General features: G+C 41.7%; 1 protein-coding gene across 2 annotated transcripts in view; it reads left to right on the top strand.

The window, feature by feature from the left end:
* Positions 1 to 18298, top strand: part of LOC122563649 (chloride intracellular channel protein 4) — a 140751-nt gene that overhangs the window by 114424 nt on the left and 8029 nt on the right. For both annotated transcript variants that reach the window (XM_043717655.1, XM_043717656.1), the window contains exon 4: positions 1557 to 1663. In XM_043717655.1, the coding sequence (XP_043573590.1) occupies positions 1557 to 1663 (107 nt within the window). The remainder of the gene's footprint in view (positions 1 to 1556; positions 1664 to 18298) is intronic.

Below are 18298 nucleotides of genomic sequence, written 5' to 3'. Positions count from 1 at the left end.
GGCTGGTCCAGCCTCTCTCGTGTTCCGTCGTCTAGGACCTCCGTGATAGAGGACAGGAACGACTGGGAGGCCGCGCTGTCGGTCAGCTTCGCGTCATACAGACTGGCATAGAAGGATTTACTGATCCTCATGACGTCAGCCTGAGATGACGTTAGCAAGCCATCTTCTTCTTTCAGGCTGCTGAGCACAGAGCTCTCTTTGTGTACCTTCTGGAAAAAGAAACGTGAGCACGTCTCATCCTGCTCCACCAGGTGGACCCTGGACTGGAAGATTATCTTGGAGGCCTCCGAAGCAAAGAGCGAGGCTTGCTGGCCCTTCACCTCCTTGAGGTCCTCCGTGACATCCACCCCCATCGTCTGCAGCAGGAGCAGGTCCTGCATACTTCCCTGGAGCTGGGACAGTTTTCCCCGCCTCTCTCTCGCCTCCTGAACACCTTTGAGGATGAAGAACCTCTTGATGTTCCCTTTTACTGTTTCCCACCAGTCCGCTGGAGACTCAAAGAGGGGCTTCACGGTTCTCCAACCTACGTAGTCCCTCTGAGCTCCTCAATGTTTCCCAGGGTCAACAGCTTTGTGTTCAGCTTCCACGTTCCCTTACCAGCCCGCTGCTCATCCTGTAGGTGACAGTCGGCCAGCAGGAGGCAGTGGTAAGAGAACACTGGCTTGACGTCGGTGGATCTGACCGAGAGGGCTGCTCTTTTATTAGATAGAGACAACTGGTTGTGCTTTAACTTGAGAGTCACCACGCCTCAGGGAAGGGAGAGGTTGAAAAGGAAAGTCCTTTACAGTAACATCAGCTGCTGCAGGAATTGAGCCCACACTGTTGTATCACTCAGCATCAGTTAGCTCCGTTGGCTGGATGGCTGGTTTATTGCAATCAGTACTAAACTAAAATTATCTCCCATTTTATGTGAGAGTTCTGTTTGCTGCAATGCAGATTTATGCTAATGTCCTGGTAGCACATTGGGAAGCTACCTGTAGAGCGTCCTCACTATTAACATTCAAGAATAGCACAGCATTGCTAGAAGTGGCACAATGTTAATGAATTTCTTTCTCGTTGTCTTCATTGTGCTCATAGTTCATGTATACTTATATATTGTCTCTGCCCTGGCTTTCCTTCATTTTTCATTTTAAACCTGCTATGACCCACATGCTATTCTGTGCAGCCAATTTATATTTCTTCCCTGTATCATGCACCAAAATTGTTCTCAATGTCACCTCTCTGGCTAATTTCTGGTTGTCTTACTAATTGCAATGGGGCCAAATGATGTGCAGAAAAGAGTTTTTTTTTAAATTACTCTTAAGACTAAGCTAAATAGTCCTGATGTGTTCTCGTGGTAACAGCGCCATGATCTAATTCCAGGCAACATGCCTCTAGAAATTCAAGACGTGTTCCAGTTGATGTCTAGTTAGGAAGTAGGCTCATGGAACCATTAATGTTAAAGCAGCAATAATTATGAAATAGATTGAATTCATTTTGGAACATTGCAATGATGTTGCAGTTGCCATTGTTACATTTTGTTTGGATTTCTCACTTATTGTATCTTTTATTCCCAGGTACATGAAGCTTGGCACAAAGCACCCAGAGTCCAACACAGCTGGGAATGATATCTTTGCAAAGTTCTCAGCCTACATCAAGAACTCTAAGCCAGAAGCTAATGAAGGTGAGCAGCACATTTAATTTTATTCTTGGAGAGTTACATTCTTAGAGAAGCTTCTCTCCATTTTGGAGTGTCTGCCAACAGGCAGTGCTCATGTATTTTGGTTATAGATTATATTCTTCCATTTTAAGGGTGTGGATTCATGATTTCTTTGTGTTTAGCAAGATATCAGGCAAGCAGTGATAGAATACATTGAGAAACCAAGATATTGGGCTAGGGCTCCATTGCAGGACAACACTAAGTTTAAAAACAGTTAAAGAGAAGTTGGGTAACTCAGGAAACTAACTGACCCAGAAGTGTGCTTCTAAAAGCATTTCATTTGTGCTAGAGATAACAACATGGAAGTCTGGAATTCAACATACTGGAGATTCTGAGAAAGTATACGTTAGAATAAGATGTGTGTGAATGAGGATGATACTTAGCCATGGAAAAGCCTGCACAGAGAACATTTTAATGTGGGTTGCATCTAGCACAAAGCACACAGTCCTGCCTGACCAAGAAACTTTCCTGCTTGTCAAAGGCATCTTGGATGGATGTACAGATTGAATATCTATTTGTAAGGCTGTGTTCACCTCTGTGACCAACAAGACCTGAGGTAGGACTTGAACCTGAAATGGTTGGGCCACAGGTGGGACACTACCACTGTGACACAAGACCACCTCTGGCAAGAATGTAGGACATGTACCAAACCCTCCTCTCCCATTGAATTAAACACTTCCACCACCAATGATGCCATTTCAGACAGCTTTGGAATTCTGCCTGTTAACTCTATTTCTCTCCACAGCTTGACCTACTGAGCATTTCCAGCCTTTTTTGCTTCAGTCATTCTTGTATATTATCCAGAAATGTGAGTTTTACTAAGAAAAGGTGTCCATAAATGGAAGTAAAGGGATTGTGTATTAATATGTCTTGCATGTGTGGCAGAGGGACAAATATGCTTACAATAATTTGCCGAAACAAATATTCTTAGCTTGGCTAGCTCAAAACCACCAAGCTTTAGCTTTCCAACGCCTGCACTGTCCTCCTCTCCTTTACTTGAGTGGTTCGATCCTTATTCAGCAAGACCTGGACAACATTTGGGATTGGACTGATAGAGGCAAGTAATATTCATGCCATACAAATGTCACGCAAAAGCCATGTCCAACAAGAGAGAGTCTAACTATCTGCGCTTGACATTCACTGACATTCCCATCAATGGATTCTCCATCAGTAGCGTTCTGGGTGTTGTCATTGACCAGACACTGAGCTAAGTTTAAAAAAACTAAGTCTCAGGATGACATTGACAGATTTACCAAGAATTATTTTCTGTAAAACGACTAAAAAGAAATTCTTGAACTCTAATAAATTTCATTCAAAATATAGTGCAAAATCCACATACCCATACCCTGTGCCCTCATCAGAATCTATTAGCTCCTTGTTGAGAAGGGAATTGATCTAAAGATCCTAATGGAATTGAAAACAGAATATGTTGGAAACATTCAGCAGATCTGACAGCTTTAGAACAGTGAGAATTGTAAACCATGGAACCTGTAAAACAAAATAACCAAGTGGACTGAGTGAGTGCCACATTGAAAATTGCCAACAAGATTTCACGTTTGTAGTTTATACTTTAACTCAAATGAAAACCAGTTGAAAGTAAGCAGGAGTTAACAGGCAAATGATACCTCAATAAAAAGGTAATTGCATTTTAAATAGTCAATACCTTTAAATTACCACAAGCATTTACGTCAGTGCCTGCAGTCATCTGACACCACATGTACAGTTTTAAAGTTCTGTAACTCAGCCTCTGCTACATAGGACCTCTTAATTTCTCACTCAACTGATTCACCACTGAAGTTTCATGCCCACCAACTGTTAATCTGGTGTATGGCAAAGATTTATCCTCTTCTCCATATGTTGTCATTTGTAATGTCATCTGAAAACTGATGTCACCCAGCTCTATCTTACCCCCATCCTCTTGATACTTCCATAGCTGCTAAATTACTAGGCTCTTTGTCTGACATCCAGTAGTGGATGAGGCAGCAATTTTCTGCAATCATCCTGGGGACATTGTGGTCATTGTTCTTGGTTTGTGCGCCGGAATTTGTTCTCCAGCTCTTGACTTTAATCCCTCTCCCTGGGAGATTAAGATTAAGCTAGCGTTGGTGTCATATTTGACTCTGAGGTTGAGTTTCTGAGTGCACATTCATGCCATCAGTAAGGCTGCCAATTTCTGTGTCTCAGATCATCTGTTGCTGAAATCCTCAATCCTGCCTTTGTTACCTCTAAAGTTGACTGTTCCAGTGATCTCCTAGTTAGTCTCCCATATTTGACCCTCTTCAAATAAGAGATCATCCAAAACTCTGCTGCCCTATGTCTCAAATCATTTCAAGTTCCATTCTCGTATCACTCCTGCACTTGTTGACCTATATTGGCTCCCTTTAAAGCAAGATCTTCATTGTAAAATTCTCATCCTTGTTTTCAAATCCATCCATGACCTCACTCCTCCCGATCTTTGTGGTCTCGTTCAACACCACAAACCTCCAAGATATCTGTGCTCATCATAATCTGACTTTTTTGAGCATACTTCATTTTAATTCCAACTCTGGTGATCATCCCTTCATTTGTCTATTCAACTCTTCAATACCCTCCCTAGATCTCTCTGTCTAATTTACTTTCCTTCCTTGGAAGCTACCTCCTTGACTAAGTTTTTCACAATTTAATCTACTACTTATTTATGTGGCTTGTTGTTACATTTTGTTCATAATGCTCATATGATGCACCTTGAGGCATTTTACTTTGTTAAAGGCTCTGTATAGATGTAAGTAGTTGTTCATGATCTTTGCTTTCTGAAGTCATTGATTTATGCTGAGGAACAATTCAATGGCTGTTCACATCTCCTTCATACAATCCATTTTGTTTGTAACATAATGTTAACGGTTTAGATGGAGAAGAATTTAAGTGTGTACTAGAACATTTTCTGATTCAGCATATGGATGCATCTACTAGAGAAGATGCAAAATTTGATCTGCTGTTGGGAAATAAGGCAGGGCAGGTGACTGAGGTGTTCGTGGAGGAGCACTTTGGGGCCAGTGACCATAATTCTATTAGTTTTAAAATAGTAATGGAAAAGGATAGACAGGATTTAAAAGTCAAAGTTCTAAATTAGAAGAAGGCGAATTTTGACGTTTCTTGAGGCAAGAACTTTCAAAAAGTGATTTGGGGCAGATCTTTGCAGGTAAAGGGACGACTGGATAATGGGAAGCCTTCAAATATGAGAGAACAAGAGTCCAGAGACAGTATATTTATTCCTGTTAGGGTGAAAGGAAAGGCTGGTAAGTGCAGAAAATGCTGGAGGACAAAACTGCAACTATTTTGTTAGTATAACATGGAAAAGCGATTAGTGAAGTAAAGTCTGTCTTACATGCCATAATGAGAGTTCCAGTTGACTAGGTTTGCTGAAAAACATGGAACTGGCTGTTTCCTGTAGGGTCTTGGATCCCGGAGTTGTGCTGAAGTTGGGAGCAGAAGTACAGGCTGTGTGGGGAACGGTCACTCATTGTGATTTTCCTCAGGTTAACCATTTAATGATCTGCGCCTGGACTTGTCATCTGATCAACACAGTGGGTGGGTTCTCCATGTTGGAGGGTCAATCAAGGACCTTCCAGTTTGAAATGAGGTGACAACAGGGTGACAGAATGAAAGGGAGCTTGAAAATGGAGACCATGAACCTACAACAAGGTGGCCTGCAACAACTACAGCTACACACAGGTGGGGGAAGTCCTCTGGAATTTGGACCTGCAGTCTGCTGCGAGGAGGCCACTCTCAATACAACAGTGCTGTGTTATCTTTGGCAAATTAGACACTGGCTGGGAAATCCAGCTGTGCCATTACCTATGCCCCTGTCTCAAGATACCTCCAAGGTAATGACCCAGAGATAAGATAAATCTGGCAAACCTGTCAGGATGGGGGCATATTTTGTTGGCGCCTGTCTGCTTGCTTCTGCTCCTTGCTCTGTTGAAGGCTCAAACTTCTAACTCTACTTTTCAACTAGCCCTGACCCAAACTGACAGCCAGCCCAATGTGACTTGATGGCAATCTTAAACTGGTGGTTGTACTACTGGGCATCCTTAATGGGATTGTACACACTTGTCTTAGAAGGATTATGGTAATGTTCATGGGAACACATCACTTCCCTTTCAAGTTGCACATACTGTCCTTGCTTTGGATAAGTGGACCTGTTTATGTATTAAAAACACTTTACATAAGCACTTTTGTCAGTGAAGTGGACAAAGGGACATAGAATTTGGGTCAACTCGATTTTATTAAAAACATCATGTGAGCATTTCCCAAATTGCCACAATATTTACTCTATCCAGCTCTATCTGTCTGAGAAAGGATATTACTCGCAATGATCCGCGTGTTTGAGTTGAGCCATTGGAATCTCCTTTCTCCCTGACTTAGAGCTGGCTGTCTCCCACAAAGGTGGGGTTTTGCAGGTCAGACGCAGGTCTTGTGTCTTCTTGGGTTGTCACTTTGCCTTCAGCCAAGAGTCATGCTACAAGTCTTCCCTGAGGGGCTTCACTGCAGGGGTGGCTTTCAGATGTCCGTTCTAATCCGCCCTCGCACCTGACCTTCCAGAATGTGCTGTGATCTTTGGCCAACGTGGTCCTGAGTGCGATTTAAAGCATGCAATGTGATCATACCGATACCCTTCACAGTTGCCATGCCAGGGAGGTATAAAGTGCACTGGCTGGAAGTTAAGATGCCCAGAGGTCTGATTGAAACTTTTCCAACACGCAATCTCCAGGCTATTTGGAAATGGTTCCCAATGAACCTTTGTGACTTTTTAGACCTTGGTTTCCACTGTTCTCTGTAGCCGATGCATGCTGATTAATTTAGCACTGCCAATTTTCTGTCTGGCCTGATTTCTCCAGCTGTGATTCAATTTAGAATGTACAATTTTTGGGACTGTGCTTGCCTCACCACACTTGTGATACCAATTCAGAGGCATCTCACCATTGGGTCAAAATCCCAAAGTTCTCAAGCCAAGAGGACACAGGAAGCATCTCCACCAGGTTCTGGCAGTTCACGAAGGAATGTTTACAGCCAACCTTTCATGGCAAGCCACGGATGGACTATCAAAGCAGGTCTTGCTAACAATACCTCATCTTAAAATGAGTAAAAAATAACTCATGAGAATTTAGAAGTGACAAATCTACCTTTGCTTACATGGATATGATAGATAGGTGTCATTGAGGTATTTGTCTTTTACTGACATGAAGTGAATAAATGAATTGCAATGAACAAACCTATAACAAAGTAAATTTTGGGCCTAATGTTAAGAAGATGGACTGCAGGCTTAGGTGAGATGCTGAGTTGATGATAATGTAACCTGATTCTGAAGAGATCAGGGTGGTGAATTCCAGATTTTGCTTCCTTATTACTGTATAAATAAAAACATCTCCAAAAGTGTTTTTTTAACTAGAGTACAGTGATTCTTAGATTGAAAAAAGACTTTAAAAATTTTTGAGTGAATTAAATCTATTATGAAAACCCAAACTCATTGCCACAAACTGTAGCTTATTAAAAGCCACCAATCTTTTTTTTCTTAGAATCTTTGAATCCCTACAGTGTGGAAACAGGCCTCTCAGTCCAACAAGTGCACACTGACCCTTTGAAGAGTTTTATATCAAAGTGTGTAGTGGGTTAAATAATTCAGTCACTGGAGTGAATCTGTGAGACTGATCTCATTGCCTTGCAGTCATTGGGTGGCTTTTTGGAAATGGAGACAATGGAGTTATTGAAGTCACTTCATCCAAGTTCTGATTGGCAACAAGAGCAACAGGGCTGGTGCAAAAGAAAACATTCCATCCTGTGGAGATTAGTCATTGCACAGCTGGGGCTGACAGTTCAGGCCAGTCCTTTTCCACAGCAATAATGCTTGAACCCAATGAAAGTGGACAGTATAAACTCACCATCATCTCATTAAAAATAGTCAAAGGATATTTCTAGACATTGGAATATTGTTTCAAACCATTTGAGAGTCTAATGTAGTATGGAAGAAAATTGAGATTGTGATTGACAGTGGGCAGCAGGTGCTTGTAAAATAAGGTGTTTGGCCTCCCCATTGCATCCTTACTCTCACCACCCCCGAGCTCTCTTCCATAATATGCAAATCCAGTCTCCCACACAATCAGACCACAAGACTAGTGTCTATTGCACTGCTCTTTCATGACTGTCGTCTAGGCTAGCTGTCAGGAATTTGTACTCCAAGAGACAGTGACCACCTACTGTTTTAAACAGCCAGAGAGATAACTTAACATTTTCCAAGGCACTGAATGTTTACAGACATTGCTAGATTTTCCACTGGGGAGGACACATGAGAAAGAGTATAAAAGTGCCATTGATTAATGCTGACTTAGACAGTGAACTTGTCATGAACTTGGTAAGAGTGGGGGTGGGGCGTCATCTTTGTAGTGCCAGAAATAGATGCTCCATTCTCTGTCCACGAGCAAAATACAGTATACCCTTCAAACAGAAAAGGCAATCCAGAGAGGCAGGGAATGCAGTGTGGCTGGGAACAGAGAGGCTCTGAAACCCAAGAGGGTGCAGTAGAACCCATGAGGGTTGGAGTAGCTCATGAGAGGTCAGTGGAATTAAGTCAGCAGGAAGCAGAGGAGAATCTGAGATCCAAGAGAGGTTTGCCAGCCCTGCAGGGGGCAGAAAGAACCCTGTTGGGTTGGATTGGTTCAAGAAGCTGCAGCAGAAAGGGTCAGGACAGAATACCAATGAGTTACAAAAAGCCAGGCTGAGCTTTAAATGAATGGTAGGAACATGTCAGGGAAGGTGAGAGAAGATTGAGAAGACAGTGATTGAGATCTGATTAACAGAAAACTTCATGATTAGTGTAAAGGGTGACCAGAGGCATGCCAGACAGGACAGGAGAAAATGAAAGTGTAATGTTGCTTTATACAAGAACATAGGGGAGGTTGGTAAATATCAGAAGCTGAGTGTTCAACAGGTGGCAGTAGTGTTCCAGGGAATAGATTAGGGAAACCCCATAATCAAACATAAGAGAAAAAAGAAGGGAACATATACCACAGCAAGTGTCTCTGCTGGAGATCCTCAGGGGGATACCAGTGAGGTAAAAGCAGAGTTGCCCATTGGGGCATCAAAGGAACAGACCTGAGTCTCAAACCTCAATTAGTTTATTTTGGTTGAAAAGAAGTTCAAAGAGAATAAGGTGCAGGATGCAAATTCTGACACCCTATCAGAGACAACCTCCAGTTTACCACGAACAAAACTAAACTGGTCATTTCCTATCCCACTCCCTCCACCACACCCCACCCCACCCCCAGAAATACCACCACCAGACCTACAAGGACAAGGGGAATTTATTAGTTCATTTGGCTAGATGGTTGATTTGCGATGCACAGTGATGCCAACAGTGCAGGGTCATTTGCTGTACCCGCTGAGGTTGGCATGAGGGTCCCATCTTCTCAACCTCATCCTTAGCCTGAGGTATGGCAACTCTCACCACCAGTGATCTCTCTCTAATGAGAGAGCAGCTTATTGTTCCCTGGGGCTATGGTGAGTTTCTTCCATTTCAGAAGGACTCCCGATGTCTCTAAATCTCAAGAGCTGTATTGGCTCAAGAAGGTGGCAAGTGGTTCTGTGAAGGAATAACAAAAGAACAATAAAAACCAAATTTGGAAAAGTGCCTGAATCTGGTACATGGATCATAAAACTTGACAATGGATGGTTAATGCTCTGACAAGTAGCACAGCTCAGGTCATAAGTCTGGCTGTCATTTCCAAAAACTGGTTTTGAACCCAGGAAATGATGCAGAAGGTGAATGTCTGTGTGTTGTAGTGCCAATTTCTATATTATTTCATTTCAACCTTGTAATAACATACTCATGTAAACAAGGAGTAATATTGGTCATGTTACTACTTGTAAATGGGTGGTGTCATCCTTATGATAAAATATGTACTACTGATTTTAAAACTTGATTTTAAATCTGATTTTAATACCTGGAAACTTCACCGACTAAAACATTGTCTTGAAATGGCCAGAGCAATCAGCTAACCACACAGATTGGCTAGATTTTGTGAAATGAATGTTGAATAAACAAAATCATCTGAACTGAAATTAACTTTTTTTTGTCAAAAGACACTGAAATTAGTCAGGCATGAAAAAAACCCTCAGTTCCTCTTTTGAATTACGCCTGTATGATCTGTTTGACATATTGAAGATGAAAGACGTTACCTACAATTATCAACCTTGGATACAAGGAATACACAAACTAACTATATTTCTGTGAGCTGCGAAGGTAGATTCATGACTGGACTCAGCTCAAGGAAGTGCTGTCTGAGCCTCCCAGAAAGAAAACATGCTAGTGACTGTACTGATTAAAAAGTAATTTCAAAGCACCAAGAACTCAAAGGACAAGGTATTCACTACTGATGAGAAAACAGAACATACTTTAAACAACTATGGTCTCAGGTTAAATCCTTGCACCTCTACAGACACCTTGAAGATTTTAAACTGTATATCCTTTTATCTTCCTTTTGTACTGGGCCCTGTCTTTCTTTAACTTTATACTTGCATTTATATATGCCTGACATTATGTCTTTATTATTTTCTTATTAACAGATCACAAAGTTGCTCTTTCTTTCACTTAAGTGTCTTGTAATTGGTTCCTTATGGATCTGGTAGACATTGGTAAATTACACTTTTACTAGAGAGAGGTATAGTGAGATGTGTAGTTAATAATGACAGATGGAGTTTAGATGGATAAATGCGAAGTATTGCATTTTGGTTAAACAAACAAGGGCAGGACTTATACAATTATGGTAGGGCCCTGGAAAGGATTTAGAAAAGATTTACCAGGATGTTGCCAGGAATTGAGGGCAGAGTTATAAAATTATACTGGATAGGAAGGGACTTTTTCACTGGAGTGTGGAAGTTGAGGGGTGACCTTACAGAGATTTATAAAATCATGAGGAACATAGATAAGGCGAATAGCAAAGGTTTTTTCCCTAAAGTGGGGGTGTTCAAAACTAGGGCACACATTTTTAGGGTCAGAAGAGAAAGATTTAAAAGGACATGAGGGGCAACTGTTTTACACAGTGCTACCCTGATGCACTTTGTATGGTACAAACTGCCTCTAGAACATGCAAAACAACACTTTTCACTGTATCTCAGTACACGTGACAACAATAAATCAAACTCAAACTCAAATAATATCTAGGTGAGTGCACTACTTATAAAAGGTTTCAAGTGTACTGGTGGACTAAGTGTGTTCCTTTGCAGGGCCATAGTAAGGCAAACATGAGGTAAACAATTAGTGATCCTCCTCAACAGATCCTATCCATCTTGGACCTATGAATGATGGATTTTGAGTTACTTTACACTAAGTCTATTCCATAAATATCAGCATCTTGAACGCCCCCTACTTTCAAAGAAGCTTACTCCATTTTGTAGAATACTCTGTCTGAAGGATATGGTGATCTGAGGCTATCTGGTCAGATTCTGCTGAAGCAAAATGGCCATTTTCTGACCTCAAATCTTGCATTTCCAGGACAATATATTCAGGCACCTGTCAATTTTTAAAAAATCTTCACCAATAAATCCTATTGTGAAAGTATAGTTCTACTATTACCTCTTCTGCAGAGTGTAGCATGGGTACATTGCTTTTCATTATTTAGAGAATATAGTTTGCTGTTTTATAGAGAACGTTTATTAGCATATTCTGTTGCACTTAAGAGAAAAAGCTTTCAAGGTCATGCAACATTCTTTATCACTTCTATGTAATGTGAGATTGACTCAATGTGAACTGCATCATGAAAAGTAGCAAATTAATGTTTTCATGAAACGTTTCAGCACAGACAAGCTGAATGCTTCAAATGTAATCTCTGTGGAAGCTGTCTTCCTCGAAGGGTTAGCACTTAGCCTAGCCTAGTAGTGATTGGCAGAATGAGTTCACAGATGTAGGCAGTGTCAAATCCAGTTGCACGATTATCATATAAGTAAAGTTTTGGTGTTCTAAATAATCAACAGGCATAATTTCAGTAATGACGGGTCAAATCACACTTCTGCTGATTCAAATAGCCATTTTCCCTGTTCTTGCTGTAACCTCATCCAGTCCTTGAATCTCTCTGAATAGATTGAGTGGAGTTGTGTAACAAACAGAGACAGACAGCTCCAATGTTGTACATTTTGTTCTGTACTTTGGAGTTATTCTACTTATGTCCCTTTACTGATATCAGACCTACAAATGACATAATCGTCAGTATCAATATTCATGACATCAGTCACTATGGAGATTCTGGGAAGAGTAAGTGAATAAAATCACACTGACATGAAGACCCAAACTTTGTTACTGGTTCTTGTAAACAGAACCAGGAGGATTCTCAGTTACGTAGATCTGACCTGAAAAATGGATGCTGCTTTCCTCACTTTCAGTCCAGTGGTAGGATGAGATAGTTTCTGAGGTGGGTGCATGGGAAAGCCTGCCTGAGGACTCTGGCAACTGTGTTTGAACTTTAAAGATTAAAATAAAACATTCCTCTTGCTCCCACCCGTTGCTCCCTTCACTTTCCATGCCCTATTCATGCCAATCTGTGCCACCTATTGTCCTGTACCCAACCCCTTTCACTTATAAGGAGAGACTAGATGGGCTGGGACTGTTTACCTTGGAACATAGGAGGCTGAGGGGGTGACCTTTATAGAGGTTTATAAAATCATGAGGAACATGGGTAGGGTGAATAGTCAAGGTCTTTTTCCAAGGGTGAGGGAATCCTAAACTAGAGGGCATAGGTTTAAAGTAAGGGGCAAAAGATTTAAAAAGGGACCTGAGGAGCAACATTTTCACACACAGTGTGTGTGTCTATGAAATAAACTGCCAGAGGAAGTGGTAGAAGTTAGTACAATTACAACATTTAAAATACATTTGGACAGCTAAAGAAGAGGAAAGATTGAGATGAATATGTGTCAAATACAGACATATGGGGCTAATTCAGTTTAAGAAACCTGATTGGCATGGACGAGTTGGGTCAAAGGGTTTGTTTCCGTGCTGTATGACTCTACACCTTTATCAACCCATACCACATGCCAACCTATGCCTTTTATGCTACCCAGTGCTCCTATTAGGAACTGTATCAGAGGCAAATAACTGGGGCCAGGTGCTCTACGGGAGCATAGTGCACTTGGGTCTAGTCAGGGGCCAGGAACAGCACTGGGGCTAGCGATTTTTGTACTTGCACCATCCCAATCCCTGCCCCCCTCTCCCCCCCCTGCTTTGAGAACCTCTACATCCTGTGCCCACCTACCCATACCCTGTTGGTCCCTCATGCTCCCTAAACCTGCAGTGATGTCCATGGCTCTGATGCCAACACAGTGCTAACTCATGGCCCCTCACCATTCTTTGTCATTCTGTTGGGCCTGTTGGGCCCTTCAACTAATCCCTTATGAAAGCAAATATTTCTGTTCTGTAAGCCATTCGAGTGATCCATCAAAATATTCGCTTGATAGGCACCCCATTGTTAAAAGTTATAGTTTGCGAAATCAGTCATGCACCATTTAGCCTATAATGGCTTATGTCAGTATTCATGCTGAAATACCTAGTATGTTTCTTTTCCAACTCCACTATCTTGAGATGGCTGTTCCCTGATAGCTATAATAGTTCCTCATGAGCTTTGGTAGTCCCAATCATCATTACAACCACCAGCAAATAATGAAAGGGGTCATTAACAGTGTTACCAAGTCACACATGCTCAGCAATAATCTTCTCACTGATGCGTCGTTTGGGTTCTGCTAAGACTGCTCTATTCTGCAGCTCAAGACATTGGGCCAAATATAGACAAAAGAGTTGAATGCTAGAGGTGAGGTGAGAATGACTGGCCTTGACATCAAGGCAGCATTCCATTGAGGATAGCATCAGAGATCCTTAGAAAAGCTGGATTCAATAGGTATTGGGGAAATCTCTCTTCTGGTGGAATTGTACTGTGCACAAAAGAAGATTTTTGTGGCTGTTGGAGATTAGTCATTTCAACCCCAGGACATCTCTGTAGGAGCTCTTCAATGCTCAGGGTCCAGGCATCTTGAGCTGCTTCATTAATAACATTGCTTCTACCATAAGGTTAGAAGTGGGACGTGTGCATTTATCGGCAAAGTGTTCAGCACCATTTACAACTCAGATACTGAAGCAGCAATGTCCATATGCAGAATGCCCAAAATATACATTTGAGCTACTAAACAGCAAGAAATATTTGTGCTGAATGGCCTACTCCTGTTGCTTTGGTGTTAATGCACCTCCACAAGGTGTTTTACATAATATGGCAATGCTTATGTCATCTCCCAAAACACAAGAATGTGGATGCCATGTATTGAAGACTCTAGAAGTTGTTTATTATAACTGATATTTATGTATGACCATTTTATTCTTCAGATGCATAAGTACTTACATAACATACTTAAATTTAAATTAGTAGATTACAAACAGAGGAGCATGCTTCCAGTAGTGTGTCATGCTTTGAGTGATCTGAGATAAGATGGAATATGAGACTCTTATACTCTCAGATCACATGTTATGATATCAAAAGCATATCACATAAAGATAGACAGACACACTGACCATGAGAGATAAAACATAATCCACTTTTTCCAAACTTAACAACTTATTCTAGACATACGTGGTTGAATTCAGACTCACATTGTCCATTCAATTCTTATGCAAACAGGTAAAACTGAGTTTACAAGACAACTGACAACTTGTTCTCATCTGATTGTGTACCCATCTGGAGAGATGCACATCAGAGCAAAATATCAAAGGGGAATGTGTGTGATAAGATAAAGGCATGTATCATGTGCTAGTGGGACCAGAAATAGAAAGTTAAAATTGTGAATTTGTGGCTAAAGAGCTGAGATAGAAGAGGATGCTTCAGATATCTGGATCATTAGTATCTCTTTGAGGCAGGAGGGACCTGTCCAAGAAGGATGGGTTAAAAGAAAGTTGGGATAAAAGGTTCTTTTTCGGAATGGCAGCTGGTGACAAATGGTGTCCTGCAGGGTTCAATGTTGGGGCCGCAGCTGTTAATTTTATATATTAATGATCTGGATGAAGGGACTGGAGGCATTCTGGCGAAGCTTGCCGATGGTGCTAAGTTGGGTGGACAGGCAGGTAGTACTGAGGAGGTGGGGAGGCTGCAGAAAAATTTAGAAAGTTTAGGAGAGTGATGAAATTCAATGTGAGCAAATGCAAGGTCTTGCACTTTGAAAAAAGAATACAGGCATGGACTATTTTTTAAGCATTGAGAAAATTCATAAAGCTAAAGTACAAAGGGATCTGGGAGTGCTAGTCCAGGATTCTCTAAAGGTTGATTTGCAGGTTGAGTCCGTGATTAAGAAAGCGAATGTAATGTTGCCATTTTTCTCAAGAGGGTTGGAATATGAAAACAGTGATGTGTTTCTGAGACTTTATAAAGCTCTAGTTAGCCCCCATTTAGAATACTGCGTCCAATTTTGGGCCCCACATGTCAGGAAGGACGTACTGGCACTGGAGCATTTTTAGCTGAGATTCACATGGATGATCCCTGGAATGGTAGGCCTAACATATGGTTGGCTGAGGATCCTGGGTTTGTATTCATTAGAGTTTAGAAGGATGAGGGGAGATCTAATAGAAACTTACAAGAAATATGGCATAGAAAGGGTGGACGCAAGGGAGTTGTTTCCATTCGACAGGGAGACAAGGATCTGTGGGCACAGCCTTAAAATTAGAGGGGGTCAATTTAGAATGGAAATGAGGAGACATTTCTTCAGCCAGAGAGTGGTGGGCCTGTGGAATTCATTGCCATGGAGCGCAGTGGAGGCAGGAAGTTGGGTGTCTTCAAGGCAGATGTTGAAAGTTCTTGACATCGCAAAGAATTAAGGGCTATGGGGAGAGTGCAGGTAAGTGGAATTGAAATGCCCATCAGCCATGATTAAATGGCGGAATGGATTTGATGGGCTGAATGGCCTTGCTTCCACTCCTATGTCTTATGGTCTTATGATTACCCCTAAACTAGAGGGTCACTAATATCTTTGCAGGGAGGTTTGCTAGTGCCACTCTGGAAAGTTTAAATAGTGTAGTGAGAGTGTGGCAACCAAAGCAGTAGGTCAGCATGTGAAGGAGGTAGAGGTTAAGTCAAATTAGATTAATAGGAAGAACAGGAAGGATCAGGTTAATGAACACTGTGGGACTAGAGGTCTGAAGTGTATTTATTTTAATGCAAGGAGTATAATAGTAAGGCAGATGAGCTTAGAACATGGAACTATGATATGGTAGCCATTACAGAAACTTGGTTGATAGAAGGGCTGGACTGGAAGCCCAACGTTCCAGGGTTTAGATGTCTCAGGTGTGGTAGAGAGGGATGCAAAAGGGATGGAGGAGTTGCATTACTGATTAAGGAGAATGTCACAGCTACACGAAGAGAGGACATCTTGAAGGGCTCATCCAATGAGGCTGTATGGCTAGAAGTCAGGAATAAGAAAGGTGTAATCACTATGATGGGGTTATACTATAAATATTCCAATAGCCAGCAGGAGATAGAGGAACAGATATGTACGAGAGTGAGGGAAGATGTAAGAGCAACAGGTTTATTATAATGGATGGTTTTAACTTCTCCAATATTGCCTAGGACTGTCTTCGTGTCAGGGACGTGGATGGGGCAGAATTTGTTACGTGTATCTAACAAATACACCTAGGAGGGTTTCTTGAAACAATTGTAGATATTACAAGTTGGGAAGGGACCACACTGTATCTTATATTGTGGAATGACAAGGGATCAATGTTTCAGTAAGGGAGCATTTTGGGAATAGTGATCATAGTTCAGTAAATTTTAACATAGTTGTGGACAAGAAGAAGACTGGTCCTCAGGTGTAAGTGCTAAATGGTTGCAAAGCAAATTATAATAGTATTAGGCAGATACTCGAGAAAGTAGTTTGGGGTGGCTGTTTGAGGGTAAATTCACATATAACATGTGGGAATCCTTTGAAAGCCAGTTGATCAGAATTCAAGTACAGCATGTTCCTGTGAGGATGAACGATAAGGATGGCAACATTTGGAAACCCTGGATGACAAGAGTCAAAATCTAAAAGGAAGCATATGTAAGGTTTAGGAAACTGAAATCGGACAAGGCTCTTAAGGAACATAAAAGAAGAAAGGAAGACCTTAAACAAGGAATTAGGAGAGCTAAAATGTGCCATTAAATGTTCTTGGCAAGTAGAATTAAAAAGAATACCAAGTCATTTTACATATTAGAGTATAGGTAGGGAAAGAGTAGTTGGTGAGAGTGTGTTGCTGGAAAAGCACAGCAGGTCAGGCAGCATCCAAGGAGCAGGAGAATCGACATTTTGGGCCGGAGCCCTTCATCAGGTTTTCTGGCCCAAAACATCGATTTTCCTACTCCTTGGATGCTGCCTGACCTGCTGAGCTTTTCCAGCAACATACTCTCAACGCTAATCTCCAGCAGCTGCAGATCTCACTATCTCTAAAGGGAAAGGGTAGGACCACTCAAGGACATAGGCTCCATGCATAAATTCAATCCTGAAAATATGGGTGAAGTCCTAAGTGAGTACTTTGCATCCGTGTTCACCAAGGAGAAGGACATGGATGATGCTAAGATTAAGGATGGGTATGATGATACTCTAGGGGATGTTGATATTAAGAAAGAGGAGGTGTTGGGCAACTTGGTAAACATTAAAGTAGATAAGTCTTCAGGGCTTGATGGGATCCATCCTAGGATACTAAAAGAAGAGATTGCTGGGGCCTTGACAGAAACTTTCTTTAGTCACAGTGGGATCCCAGAAGACCAACGAATGTTGTTCCTAAGGCAACAGAGATAATTCAAGAAATTATAGTCCACTGAGCCTTACATCAGTGGTGGAAAATTATTGGAGAAGATTCTTAGGGGCAGGATTAACTTGCATTTGGAAAAGAATGGACTTATTAGGGATAATCAGAATGGCTTTGTGTGGGGGACGTCCTGTCTCACAAATATGATTGAGCTTTTTGAAGAAGTGTCAAAGATGATTGATGAAGGTAGAGCAGTGGATGTTGTCTACATGGACTTTACCAAAGCATTTGACAAGATCCCACATGCAGGCTGGTCAAGAATATTAAGTTATATGGAATCCATGGTGAGTTGGTAATTTTGATACAAAATTGATTTGGTCATAGAAGACAAAGGATAGTTGTGGATGGGTGCTTTTCAGACTGGTGTTCTGTGACCGGTGGTATTCTGCAAGGATCAGTGTTGGGACCCCTAGGTGAAACTTTAGGTTGTCTGATTAGTCCAAGAACTCCCCACCTACGTTCGGGACACCACCCATGCCCTCCACCTGCTCCATGATTTTCGCTTCCCCGGTCCCCAACGCCTTATTTTCACCATGGACATCCAGTCCCTGTACAACTCCATCCCCCATCACGAAGGACTCAAAGCCCTCCGCTTCTTTCTTTCCCGCCGTACCGACCAGTACCCTTCCACTGACACCCTCCTTCGACTGACTGAACTGGTCCTCACCCTGAACAACTTCTCTTTCCAATCCTCCCACTTCCTCCAAACGAAAGGAGTAGCCATGGGCACCCGCATGGGCCCCAGCTATGACTGCCTCTTC

The sequence above is a fragment of the Chiloscyllium plagiosum genome, chromosome 27 (genome assembly GCF_004010195.1).
Source record: "Chiloscyllium plagiosum isolate BGI_BamShark_2017 chromosome 27, ASM401019v2, whole genome shotgun sequence".
Classification (NCBI taxonomy): Eukaryota; Metazoa; Chordata; class Chondrichthyes; order Orectolobiformes; family Hemiscylliidae; genus Chiloscyllium; species Chiloscyllium plagiosum.
The sequence above is the reverse complement of the archived record's forward strand: the minus strand, read 5'-3'. Positions and strand labels throughout refer to the sequence as shown.